Genomic DNA, 14274 nt, shown 5'->3' on the forward strand with positions numbered 1-14274 from the left:
GGCAAGTAGCAGGAAATTTCATCCACTAACCGAAGACAGAAGTGGATTTGCTTCTCCCTACATCCAGAAAATACAATTAATATTCAGAATGGATAGTCTATCTTTTTACTATAGGATACCAAAAATTCCCCTGCATGGGATTTTAAGCATTTACTACAGACATATCTGGTATATTTTTCATTTGCTGGCAGGCAATCAGAGCTCACCAGTGTCTATAAAGTTGCCAAATAAATATTTAAATCTCACGTGGAGGAGTCCTACCCAGAAAAATACTTATCTCTTTTCAAAAGTGTGAGAACAGCCTAAGTGAGAGAAGTTGAATCAAATTAAGACAAAAATAGAAAGGAGAGGGGTAATTAGACAAAATATATATATATATATATATATATATATATATATATATATATATGTTGGTTTTGCCAGAGCAAATATCAACTTGATACAACAACCAATTCGTACAATGCATGGACTCAGCTTCCTTAAGCAAATCAACCAGATCTGCATCTTGTCCCGCTTCTAGAACCACCACAAACTCCTCCCACAAGCTGACAAGCTACCAGTGGCTGGGATGTGTTAGGAGCTATTTTAAATGAAAATAAGTCTAATGCATGGTCAGGGTTAATGGAGCTACTTCCTACAGCCACGTCCTACGAGGTACTGTTGTAGCAGCTATTACGCTTGTGCCATACAGGCAAGCCAAAATCCCAGGTTTCATTTGGCCGTACAGGTAACAGACATATGCTTAGAGACTTACTTAACATACAAGTCTACAAACAAATATAGGAAAAAAAATACAAAAAAAAAAAAAGCCAGCCCCAGAGTGTGTATTCTAATATGGCAAACCGAAGAACAGTTGCTGTGCCACCGTGTCATAAATGACGAGGAGCCAGGTCAACTGAAGACCCTCAGTCCCTTGACCATAGGACTACTCTGACATGTCTCCCATCTGCAGGAGCCTTGCAGCCCTAAGCAATGAAACACCAAATCGTGTTTTCTGTAGCCACACTCCTCGCATCCTTGGCTCCAAGATGTTAGAAGATTCTAACACATGAAACATAGATCTGTTCTTATTTACTGCAAAAAACAAGAGACTGAACGTAAAACAAGGTGTTTAATAAATCTAGGGGGTCTGAAGCACCAATATAATTCAGCGCACCAAGATGGACACGCGCTTCTTAATTAAGTGGGTGATGTTCTGGTTAAAACAAAAAGACAACCCTGGGCCATAGCTAAGATTAAGCACCCACTCTTCCAAAGGAAGCTCCTACTGTTATCAACATAAAGGCCTTAAATCACAAAAAAATAAACCATCTAATAGTCTGTATTCAATAGTAAGTAGAAAGTCGGGACACAGACTGATTTGGATTAACACATTTTCAGTTATAACAAGTAATTTTACAGAGGATTAGTATCTTGATGGTCTGATCAATACCAGGCACTGCTGCTATTACAGATGAAGAGAAAATTACCCCTCCAGTAATAAAGTGTGTATGTCTTGGTTCTCCTTCATTTGCTGAGTCCATTACTGTAATGGTCCCAGCATTAGCAGCTGAGGCAATTTAAGCAGCAGCAGCAATGCGATGAGTTTAAAAGCGGGGAGCACTGGCCACTCAGTCTTTCTTGTATTTTGTACTGCATATGCAAGGCTTCTACCTGACCACTTCCAACACACAAATCGTGTGTTATGTTACTATCAACACTATTTCTTAATTATTGTCTCATTAATAACAAGACGGGCCAATAATGTGATTACCACAAAAATTGCTGCTGGCATAGTGGCTGCTGATTCTGCTAAAAGCTGCCCGCCATCTACCTACGCAGAAATATGACATGACAACAAGCTTATTTAGCTGCAGCTAAGCTGTTTCATTAACTTTAATTTGCCTAAATACAACTTCTGAAAGAATCTATTTAAGCTGTCAATTAGAAAAATTAATGGTTTTATATCTTAAGAGGCAGAACAATAACAGGAAACAAGAAATTAATGTAATATTTGAACAAACTCTGATACGACCAAGTTGATATACTTCGTTGTGTGGCCCGAGTAACATTTCACCATTAATCCTAAAATCTCGTAAATGCTCTGAGATTACTTGCCTATTTTCCCCCCTCAGCATTAATATGCTGAAGCAAACTATTTTATAGTTTTATAGTTTATCAAACATACAGTATTTTCCAGCCAGCAAAAATCAGGATGATGCAGGAAACATGACTTTTCATCGAAATCCCAGCCAAACCACTATGTTCCCTTTTACTCCTCGTAAATAAAACACACACAAAGCTTGGAGTTATTTAAAGCTTTATATTGCCTTGCCACTTTGTCTAACGTCTCACAAATGTGAAATTGCACATGAATATCTTTGTAAAAGCCCTTGTGAATATTCAGATATGTGCATATTGATGCATTTATTATTTGTATAGCAATAAGTTTATTGGATCGGGGTCCCAGCTGCACTGGGAGCTGTACAAATTTAACAGTAATGTCTGTGGAATAAATTCTCCGTAGCTGGTTCTGGCTTCGCAGTAATGTGAATTAGCATAAACAGCTACAAAAGGTAATTGTGAACTGGGCTTAGCAGTCTATTCCAGAGCCCCGTCAATGTAATCTTTTTCAAGTAAAAGAAAATAATACTCCAGACTAGCTGAGCATCCCGTCTTTCACATGGCAACGTCAAAGGGTCTTAATAGGCAAATAGTGGCAAGAGGAAGAATATAAATGCACTTGCTGCAACTAGGCATCTGTCACACCGAGACTGACTGCAAACATTTTTGATAAATTAAGTCTTGAGAACAGGCGTGTGTTACAGATGAACTAATCAAGACACCAGCCTAAAAGCAAAGCAGCTTTTCCTTCCAGTTTAAGAGGAAAAAAATATTCCAAGTAGACTACCAGTTAATAGGCTTGTGTTTGCTTTTAATTTATGTGGTAACCAGCAAAAGTAAAAGTTTACTGCAAACTGACCGTAGCTTGGACCAACAGTCCAAAGAAGAAAAATAATTATGACTTAACTAATTAGAACAGAATTTTAGGGAAACAAAAACAAAACACACTCATGGGGTGGACAGTTCAGCTAAAAATTCTGCTGTTAATGAGTAACACCTGGTCCCACAGCTCTGTTTTTATGCACAGAAGTAGTATTTGCTATGAGGAAGACTAGAGAAGTAGACAGCATGCAACATCTTTAAAGATGTCTTTAGAAATTTAAGATTAATTATGTTCTGCAATCCACTTAAGTGTCAGAGGGATAGTCCACAGGAGACTAGCATCCCTATCATGGTGTTTAAGACATTTGTGTAATTAACTTCTGGCTATGATTCCCCAGCTTGTTTCAGATCTGCTTTGCGGTAATGAATTTGTGTCCTCCCGCTACAGGAAGGAGCCCTCTTAGGCTAAGAACGCCAGATATTAGCACAAACAGTTTCATTTCTGCTGGACACTCAATCTTACTCAATCCAATTGAGTGATTTGCAACGTGGAAATTGCTGTCTAACAGCATGGCGCACTGAGGAAATTCTACCACACATCCTTGGAACAAAAATGTTATTCTTCTACAACAACATAAATCAAAACTTGCTATACACATGAACGTTTGAGAGAAAACAGCTTACCGTACACAAGAAACATACTGCATAATTACAAAGCTAAAGCCCATCACGAAGCTTTGGATCAACAACATTCTACTGTACACAAGTATGGCAAAACACAAACTTTTATTCAGGATTTCATTCTCCAGAACAGAGATGCTGCCAGGAGATGCATAATCCAAACCAGCCTCTCTATCCAACCACTTCCCTCTCATTAGTAGGCCTCATAAATCCTACTCTCCCGAAGAGGTCGGGTTAACCTCACTAGTATTTGGTTTGCTATGAAATATTTTGATCCAGACCTAAATGGATCACTTGGCACAGCTACCACAATAAGGACGCACTTCCTTCACCATCTGCTTTTCTTAGGTGCGCCACATCAGCGAGCAAGGCTTAAACTCGGGGACCGGCGGGTGAACTAGCTTAGTGCCAGCATCCCAAGGATTACACCTGCAATTAAGTTGCATAAAATAATGTCAGTTTGTATTAGTGTAGCATAAGGATGATCTCCTGAAAATAAAGGGTACGCTTGTTTTTGTGAAACCCCTTGTCTTCCTATCGCTGCCTTCTCCTTTCGTATTCCTCATTCTCAGACACTCCACAGGCTCCTTCTGTTGCACTTTCAGTATACACCAAGCTTATGTCAAGTAGTACCCAACCCTTAAGTACTCACACCTTCAAACTCTTGAAGGATCTCCTTAACTTTCATCCTTTTTGAGCGTGCACCTACAACATCTAAGTAGGTCTACTCCTTCGCTTGCTCCCCCGCGGCCCCCTTACACAGCGGTGCTCTGATACCTGCTCACACGCCTCGGCCGCCACAACCTCTGACAGGGCACTTTCAATTCCATCCTCTTACTTCCTACAGCCTTCAAAACATATAACCCCTTTTACCCACAGCAGTTATTTTCTCCTAATGCTAACGATTCCCAGGTACATTTAAGATACGTTGTGGTACAAAAGCTGAATTCAGACCTCGTATGGACGGCGTACAGACTTTTTTTTTTTAAAAAAAAAAAAAAAAAAAGTGCCTTTTATATGCAGCCGAATTGCATCGGATTGGATGGGACAGCTTACACCCACGTGGGTTTTCAGATGTGTAGAAAGCACAGAACATAGTGAAAGTGCAGAGCTGCTGTCCTTCAGCAACGGGGAAGAGCAGAAAGAGGGAAGGGAACACGGTCAGGTTGTCCTTAAAGCGCTGCGCGTGGGTACAGAGAACAGGCCTTATGCTTCTTTTCCCCCATTAAAGCACGTAGATGCAAACTGTTAGGTCAAACCCCTTACCCAGCCCTGTAGCAAAACGTTTTATGTTAGAAGGTAGGTAACAGCAGCACCAACAGCGTGTACGGCACGTGAGTGAGCTGTTATGTGGGAAGGCTTTTCCCGGAGCTCCCCCTCTGCTCGGCAGCCCCAGCAGGCGACCCCGGTGCTCCCCCACCGAGCACCTCGGGGCCGTGCTACCGGTTTGTAACCAGAGCCGGCGGAGCCCGCAGGAGCAGCGCCCACACGAGGATGGGTGAAAGCGCCCGGGGCCCTCAGGCGCAGCCGCACCACGGCCCCCCTGAAGCTGGCGGAGCCCCTCCGGTCCCACAGCCCCGTCCCCCGCCCCACCACCGCAGCCCCAAGGCCCTGACTGGGGGCGGCTGCGGGGGCCGTGCCCGCCTCCCCCCCTCACGGCGGGGGCGGCACGGGAAGGTACCTTCAGCTCCTTCTCCCGCTCCCCCGCTCTCCGCTTCATGGCGCCGCCCGGCCGCCTCCCGCCCGCCGCCCTGCCGCAGGGCGGACTACAGCTCCCAGCGCGCTCGGCGGCAGGGCGCCGGGAAGCCCCCCCCACGTTGTAGTCCCGGCCGAACGCCGAGGCGCGGCTCTGCGCACCCGAGCGAACTACAGCTCCCGGCTGGTAACGGGGGGCGCGGCGGCGGCCGGAAGGGCCGGGGTTCGCTTAGCAACGGCCGCAGTTGCTAACGGCACGCGGCGAGGACGCGGAGGGCGGGCGGGAGCTGTAAGTGCGGGGCGCGGAGCGGGAGGGGACGCTGAGGAGACGCGGGCGTTTCGTTCCCTGCTCGGAAAGGCGGGGCGCCTCCTGTGTCTGCCTGCCTGCCTTTCTGTCCTTAAACAGCCCCCCAGCCCTCCTCAGGGGTGTGTGGGGAAAAATCAAACCGAGGAAAGCGGCGGGCTCGGGGAGGGGGCGTCCCGCCGCGCAGCCTGTGCTCCCTGAGGGGAGCGCTGCCGAGGCACCCTTATTTCGATGTTCTGTCAGACTCACAGGTCTGAGAGATTTTTCCTCTCAGATCTGATGTGCTGAGCTCACAATGCCTTCGTTCTCGCTGCGTTTCCCTTCCACCTCAAAAGCTCTCTGTGCTGCAGGTGATCCCTGAAGTCGTGTCTGTGTGTTCCTGACGAGTCCTGTAGGAGGTTATTTTAGGTGACAAGCCCGACAGAGCGCAAACGTTTATCTCGAAGGAGTCAACAGAGGAGGAACGTAGGCTGGAAATTCTTTGTGATAGGCGAAGATCGGTGGGTGGGCTTTTTTTTTTTTTTTTTTTTTTTCCTCCTAGAGAGGTGGAGTGTGATTTTGTGAGAAAAGCATCATCGTGGCCACGGCCAAGCCTCATGAACTTCTAAATTCATGTTGAGAGAATTAATTAAAGGTCTTTGTGGTTTCACTAGAAAGCCCCCCACTTTGCACCGCTAGCTGAGAACTTGTGGAAATTGAAGTAATCTCGCCTCAGGTTTGTGGGAATGATATTGGGAGAGCTCTGGGGAGTTCTGTAAGGATCTGGGCCTAAAGCATCCATCTGCTTTACTACTTTCAGTATCCATGCTCATTACTGTCTGCCCGTGCCTAACGCTGCAGACTTGCACGCAGTTTTTTACAGTGGTTTGTCAGATACAAGTGGCCTTGTAACTCATGCAGTGTATAAGAAAGTTACTGTTTCTGTAATTTCTACTACTACACCTAAAGCTTTTACTTAGGCCCAACTTTAAATTCAAGTAGGTTAAATCCAGAGATATGGAGGAAGTTCTTCTATTTGTGTGTGAAGTTATTTGGCGCTGTGTTGGTATTGGGAACAAGAAGTGCTGAAGTGACCACGGGGTAACCTGTCTTGCAAATAAACTGTTTTAAGTTGTTGATGTTCAGCATGGCACATGGATCTGTCCAGTTACGGATAATTTTTTTAATCTTTCTTGCTTTATTATGCTTTATTTTAGGAAACGCCAAGCTTTTAAGTACCGTCACTTTTGTAGCCACGTTGCTGTAGGGTTTTGTCAGGTTTAATCACTTAAGAAGTGCTTTCCCAAGAAGTAATTTGGAACTCTGTGGAGAAATCTCACATGCTTTTGAAAATAAAGCTGGAGCCATTGGCTGCAAGGAAAATAATTTTAAGTGTTCGTGATCGAGGCTGAGTTAATATTAAAGAACTGTAACACATGTAACACATGATTTGCTGTTCGAAGTATCCTCAGAGAAGAAACATAAAGGACGGCTGATAGCAATTATTAGGTACATAGGTTCTGATGTTACTAATGAAACAAATGTCAAGGTCAAATTTTATATCTGGAATTACGTTTTGTCTCCCTAAAACCAGGATGCAGGTTCTACTACGTCTATCTAAATCGACTCTTTTTCACTAAGACAGTTATAATATTTTTCCTTGCCCTAGGACAGACAGAAAAGAAAGATAAATGCTTAAATTCTGTCACTTTGTAATGACAAAGAAACAAGCAATTTTTAATTTTACTTTCAAAAATTTTACTTCTGTAATTTTTCTGGATTTTAGATTTATATATTTTTTAATGAATACAAAAATCAGAAGATTGTAAGGCTGACTTGATCAGAAGTTATAATGACCGTGATATAAGAAGTTGAGTGTTCATGAAGAAGATAATACTATGACTTCCCTTCAGGCTGAAATGAGCAATCTAGGAGCTTCCTGATAAGCACTGCTTACACCAAATGATTTCTTTGCAGTCGTACTACTTGAAGAGAGCTGTCTTTATGAATTTCATCAGCACAATTTGTGCTTTAAAGTTTTGTTGATAACTGCACTTTGCTAATCCTTTTCTTTGTTTTTGGACAAAGTCATAAGGAAACTTGTTGGCGATAGAAGACTATTGGCAGAAGAAGGACATTTCTTTAGCAGTTTTGGTTGTGATAGAATTAACAGATTCTTCCTGGAATGTCTGTGGATTATACTGTGTCACTTTTGTGATGCAGGTATCTGGTAGCATCACTGCCGTACACGGTAATTTCCCCAAATCCAGACATTTTTGGATTTATTACAGATTTTACCTCAGCTAAAGAAAGAGTGTAACAGTAGGTGAAAAGAAAAAAAAAAAAAAAAAAAAAAAAAAAAAACACAAGACTGTCCAAAGGACTTGTTTAATGCTATTCCAGCCCTAATTGACTTTATGGCCAACATACAATTTTCCGCACTGGTAAAGGAGAAACAATAGTTGTTAACAAGTATCTTCATAGATTACACTGAAACTAACGTGCTGCTTTCTCACATTAATACTTTCCTAATCTCTCTTTGTCGTATAGCTAAGCTTTCTATTGCCTTAAGAAAGAAATGCGTTCAGATTTATGAGAATTGCTCATAGGAGTGTCTCTGTCTTAGAAAGTAATTTCTCATATGACCATGATTGAAAGAAGACTAAGAGAATAGTAGGCAATGCTGGAATGACTTTGTAACCCCCAGCACCTCTGTTTCCAAGAGCACCATTCAAAGTGTGGAAGGTGGCATTACAATCTACCAGTTGATGCCTTAAGCCTTGACCTGTCTTAAAACAAGCAAACAATCAAAGAAAAAAAAAAGACTCACAGCTTCCTCTCCCACATGTGCTTAGAAATACGGGCTTAGCTCAAAGATTGCTGAAAACAATGGAACTAGGAAGTTAAAAAAAGCTAATTCTACAAACGTTAAATAAAATAGGAGTTACTACAATAGAAAGGAAGCCATATTTTGTGCACAGATTCAATCTGACATCATGTTAAACTTGAAAGTTTAAATTGTCCCCAGAGCCAAGCAATTGAGAAAGGAGCATTTACAGTAATGTATGAGTCTATCATTTCAGTGAATCTGTCATTACTTTTATACGATGTAATTGTAGTTCATTCTAGTCTCACAGTTTAAGTTACAGATGGAGAGGAATTTTATATGAATTTTGTTATCCACAGATAAGCCATGTTCGTTCCAGCTGATGAAACGGTGGGGGACCTGCCTGTGAGAGACGTGGGTCTAACTCTAGTTAGAATTGGAGGATTACAAGGTTTGTACCAGCTGCTATTTATTACAGTTACAGACTTTGATCAGTGGCTTCTTTAGGTTCTTTCTAAAAATGTTTCTGACATTCACACTCACAAAATTAAGTTCATATAACATTGCAAATCTGGATTAAATTCTGAAAGGTAAAAGATACTATGACCCATTATGAGTTCACATTACTTGTTATGAGAGGGGCAATGCTGCAAGATGCTAAAAACTGCAAATCTCATTCAGCTATACCCTTCATCCTTCCAGGAAAAAAAAAAAAAAAGTTGCCATTAAATTGGAATTACTGGGCTCGGTCTTGTATCTGACTGAATTTACAGAATTCTGAGTTGATCTTTTCAGGCTTCAAGAGAGTATGTTTACTGTGAAACATATTGGAAAGTATCTCTGTGGTGAGGGTCATCTTATTTTTTTAGTTTGTTAAACAGTACTTTGTTCTTTGCTAAACTATTTTCGTTGTTGACTAGGTAATCAGTTTGCTGTATCATTTGATTTACTTTTTTTTTTAAGCTATAAAAGGTAGGAAGAAGGAAGTGATTAATATTCCAATAAATCTGAAAAAATTAGCAAACACATACAAGTGTAAAACATCAAATTACTTGAGAACTTTCAATATGCAATATTTCAAAATGAGAGACCTGGATTACATGGTGTTGGATACATTGAAGGTAACTTATTCTTGGTTTGCGTAGAATCATCAGCTTCACAGAATGTTAAAGCTCGACAAGCTATATCACGAATCAGTCGAAAGGAGCTGGAAGACAAATTTTTACGCTTACGTGATGAGAACATCTTACTTAAGCAGCATGCAAACGAGCAAGAGGAGAAAATTAAAAGGTATGGGTTTTAATGGTTTTATTTTGTTTTTATTTTTGCTTAAAGCAACACTTTTGCTTCTTAAAACTTTAATTATCAACAAATAAAAAAGAATGCTGATTTCTCTCAGATCACTTTTTAAAGTAGTCTCTCAAAGCTTTGGTATATCCTACATTCCCTTCTGCCCAACTGAAGCTTCTCGTATTATATTCTACGATGCATCATTGTTCTGTGAAGCTAGTTTCTACTAAGAAATGGAGAATTCTGTTGGTACAAATAAAACACCTGGAAACAACTTCACTGTACCAACTTAACAGGTCATACAGTCATGCTTGAGGTTTGAAGAGGGTTTAGGCAAAAGAGAAGAGTTCATGCAGTGATTGGAGCAGTTTACATTTTAAACAATTATTGAATAAAAGACAAGGTGGACATAAAACAATGGTAAAGGATGATAAAATTTTGGAGGATAAGAGGTTACTTTCAGAATAAAAATTAAATAGGTCTCAAGGATATCAAGGTACATTTGGAAACCAAAAAAAGTAGATGTTGCTATGTATTGTTTGCATTATTTCAACAGTGTTAATCTGTGTTACGATAGACAGCAATGGTATTAGGCCTAAAGTTTTGGCTATGTTGATTATATCATTTTCAATTAAACATGAAATTAAAGAAATCTGGAAATCAGTTTCACTATTTTCTTAATACAGTTAGTTTCATTCCATTAGGAATGTGAGCATTAAACATGAATACCAAAACATCTCTTTCACTTTTAACCGATTTTAGTATTTTTTTGTTGTTGTTACAACTGTTAAGTTTTGTTTGTTTGTTTGATTGATTGTTTTTGTCTATGTCTTTGCATAGATTTTGTACAAGTAACTTAGAAGTATCAACATCTCTCTTTATTTACCTTTTTCTTAGCAAAGTTGCTTAACCTTGATCATGAACAAAATGTTCACAGAGAAGTTGCTATGTGGACTGCTACCACCGTGTCGTTAGAGATGAAGAGAAACATTCTGGGTTGTTTTGGGGAGAGATGAGAACTGAGATGCACTCTCAAATGAGATGTACACCATTCAGTTCCAAATGGAGAAATTAATTATGTAGGAAAATATAGAACAAAAGACTTTATTTCTTAATTTTTATTTCTGTTTAGTACTCGTGAACAAGGGAGAACTGTATGTTATGATCAGAAAGCTATCCATATATCACAGTTAGCTACCAATTACACGCCAATCATAGTATAGGATTTTTTATGCTGACTGAATCATAATATCAATACATTTGCCAAAATTATAAGATAACATAATAGTTTATTTTCTTTTTCAGTTATAGCAAAAATTATTTAGTGCAATTCATTTTTGTTTTGATTTCTGATTGTCTCTGTGGCGTGTGGGATATTTTGATGATGGGCAGTGTTTGGAGCCTCATCTGGAGAGGTACATCTCTGTTTGCCACTTTTAAGCTGGTAGCTTGGGTTTGTAACTACGCTGAGTACAAAAATGATAGGTATTCTGGGAGCTGAAGAAGAGGCTATGGAAGCCTAATTATTCATCAGAACTTTCATTCTAGAATCAAAATGGCCTATACAGAAATATTCTACTCTTTTTTTTTTTTTAATCCTCTGTCCTCCCAGACATTGACTAACATACAGCCTTTATCATCTTGTTAACTTCAAAATACGTTTATAAACATGGTCAGCTCTCCTTGCTGCAGGGTAATAGATACCTCTACTGAAGAAGCCCCAGGTAGCATCAGGTGCACAGTACCGGTGTACCCAAGCATATACAAGCAACTTTAGGGTTGTTAACTCCAATTCAGTGCTGTGCTGGCAATCCCAGTCTGGGTTCAGCAGAACTCTTTGTGGTATTACCGTATTCCAGGAGGGCTAATTAATCCAGAAGTACTCTGATTCTGTGTTCACATTGTGCTGTATCTACACTGATTAAACCTTACTGAATCTAAACTAACCAATTCCCAAAAGGGTATCTGAAGATACTGCATCAGGAGATAGGATTATTTCATACCTTTCTAAAGTTAAAAAGGTTCTTCGCTGTTGATTCAGTAGTCAGTGAGTCATGATCAAAATGACCAGCATAACTTCCATCTTTTCTGTCAGGCTACTATTAAATACCAGATGGTGGAACAAATGAATTGTTGCTCATTCCAAATGGCATTTCTGGTGTTTGTTAAATGACATACCAAATGCACTTGTTATCCACTTATGTAAAATTACACAGAACATCCAAATTGGAATATAAAAATTAATATTTTAAGTCACAGAAAATACAAAATTCCCAATAGAGTGTTTGTTTAGATTGCCAGAGAAAAAATCTTAACTCCTTAAGCTGCATTTCTTTCCCAGCATCCCTCATGCCAAAAACCCATGTAAGTAGAAGTTTGGAATGAATTTGCAGTAGAAATACATTTGAAAAAAAAAAAAAAAAAAAAACACAACCAAACAAGAAAACTGCTTACAGGCAAGTAATGTTCTGTGACATCCTAAAGTTATTACAGATTTTTTTGTTTCACTTTTGTTCTTTTAAGTAGAAGCTTCTGTCCACAAGTATACAAAAATAAAAAAAGCCCCTTTAAACAAATGAAGTGTGTCCTTATTTTCAATTTTCTTTCTGGGCCTGCAAAAATAGATTCCCTGTAAACTAGATACAGGTCGAAGATGTGCGACCAATTTTGTAAAGTCTTGAACTTGTCTTTCTCATCAAAGCCACCTTTTCTTTCTTTATATGCCAAGTTTTTTCCATTCACTGCTGGGTATGTTTTCTGTTCTTGTATATTACATCACCTCCATGTGCCCTCTCTGCCTTTTGTTCTAGCTTAGCAATGTTTATCAAAACTAAAGGAAATCAAAGGTACAATTCTTGAGATGCCAAAAGCAAAATTTTTATCCTTTTAAAGACAGATGAAAACCATACCCTCTGTATCTAATTTTATACTTCATCTAACTGTTCCTTCTCTGAAACACATTGGTAATACTTACCAAGTATAAAATTGAGTACAGTAATATGAACTATTAAGTCTTTTTCCTGAGTACCTTTTTAAATATCTTCACCTCTACAATTTAACAGTTTTAGAACTGAAATGTATATTTAAATCCTAAAATGCTGTAACTGATATATCATTGGAATGTTGTATATTATTAGCATTCTTTCAATAACTGGATGTTTTGTGGAATTGTAGCTTTTATAGTTTGGCCCACCACATCCAAAATCTGTAACTTTACTTAACAGCCTGCAGAAGTTCCTATATAAGGTCATGCGTTAAAAAATACATTTAAGGAGCATATGGAGTAAATATGTGCCCTCCCTTTACTAACCTTAAATGATAAGCCTTAGGAAACTGTTATTTGTCAGTGCTATAAAGCAGATTGCTGCACAGTGGTTTCAATTATCTTCAAAGAGTTCTTCACAGGCAGTAATAGTTATATCAAAACCTGAAATTTATTATTCAGGTTCTATGCTGAAGTCTTCACAGTGATTATGTTCCTTTCAACAGAATGCTTTTTATGCTGACTTTTCACATTCTTTTTCATCTTTTTTTATTATTTTCCCCAGAATGACCACCAAGTTAATACGGCTTACTAATGATAAAAAAAAGTCTGAGCAGGTTGGTGGCGGCCCCAGGCGGCTGGGTCAGGCTGTGAAGATGGAAGTAATGATTGAGCGCTTGCAAGAGAGAGTTCGTGAGCTTGAGAAACAAAACGAGAGTCTCCGTAGCAAGCTCATTTCAGCCAAACAGCAACTCCATATCCAAAGCCACAGGCCTAATTCATATAACCATGTTCAACCTCGTATTAACACAGGACTCAAAAAAGTGAATGATGCTGCTGGCATGCTGGAGCACCCAAAAAAAGGTATATTCATGTGTATTAATGATATTATTTTATACATGTAACACCAATTATTACTACATGGGCTTTTCTGAACATCAGTGGGCAATAGTATCTATAGGCATCATTGCTCCCCCTTTTTCTTGTATTTATAGTAGTTCTGATAGCGTTCTTGTGCTTTAAGTCCTTATTTTGAGAATCCACAACAGTAGGGCTAAAACAAATACAAATTTGAAAATACAGTAGTTATCAAACAAGTTTGCAAATAGTTAACTTTGTGGGACTTTCCCAGAATGATTTCTCTGAATCTTGAAGACTTATAGAGTATTATATGGAAAGGTTTAGCATTATCATGTTGTAACAAAGTTTTACATCTGTAGTTTGTTTGCACGTGATTTTCCTTTTTAATTCCAACGTTTGTTCTAGTCTGTTGATACATGTGTGCACAACACTTTTTGAAGTAGAATTTTGAAAAATCTATTATGTGTGGATTTCCAAAAACAAATAGCACAATGCAGCCATCATTAATGACGCCTTTTAGTGTCAAGACTTACTGCTTAACGCAGCATTGTTCTCAATCCTTTATTTCTGATAACTATGTTTGGAAATTGCACTTTAAAATCTTTCTATTTTCATAAGAACATTTGTAGAAGTAGTTGGACTTGGGTTTAAAACAAAAAAAAAAGGCAGCTATGTTTGCCTGGATTCAAAACATTCAGTCAACAGAACTGTATCCTTAACTTCTACAAG

At 39.4% G+C, this 14274-nt stretch overlaps 2 protein-coding genes across 13 annotated transcripts in view; one reads left to right on the forward strand and one right to left on the reverse strand.

Moving 5' to 3' along the window:
• The window catches only part of FTO (FTO alpha-ketoglutarate dependent dioxygenase), a 244272-nt gene extending 238920 nt beyond the window's left edge, over positions 1-5352 (reverse strand). For all 3 annotated transcript variants that reach the window (XM_035336521.1, XM_035336524.1, XM_035336525.1), the window contains exon 1: positions 5288-5352. In XM_035336521.1, the coding sequence (XP_035192412.1) occupies positions 5288-5326 (39 nt within the window). In that variant the 5' untranslated portion in view covers positions 5327-5352. The remainder of the gene's footprint in view (positions 1-5287) is intronic.
• A 145-nt stretch (positions 5353-5497) lies between these two features.
• Positions 5498-14274, forward strand: part of RPGRIP1L (RPGRIP1 like) — a 74838-nt gene continuing 66061 nt past the window's right edge. For 4 of the 10 annotated variants that reach the window (XM_035336512.1, XM_035336514.1, XM_035336513.1 and 1 more), the window contains exons 1-4: positions 5503-5590; positions 8771-8862; positions 9557-9701; positions 13250-13548. In XM_035336512.1, the coding sequence (XP_035192403.1) occupies positions 8778-8862; positions 9557-9701; positions 13250-13548 (529 nt within the window). In that variant the 5' untranslated portion in view covers positions 5503-5590; positions 8771-8777. Of the gene's footprint in view, positions 5591-8770; positions 8863-9556; positions 9702-13249; positions 13549-14274 lie in introns of all 10 variants that reach the window. The other 6 variants (XM_035336515.1, XM_035336516.1, XM_035336517.1 and 3 more) reach the window with 4 other exon arrangements.

This window comes from Oxyura jamaicensis, chromosome 11 (genome assembly GCF_011077185.1).
Source record: "Oxyura jamaicensis isolate SHBP4307 breed ruddy duck chromosome 11, BPBGC_Ojam_1.0, whole genome shotgun sequence".
Lineage (NCBI taxonomy): Eukaryota > Metazoa > Chordata > Aves > Anseriformes > Anatidae > Oxyura > Oxyura jamaicensis.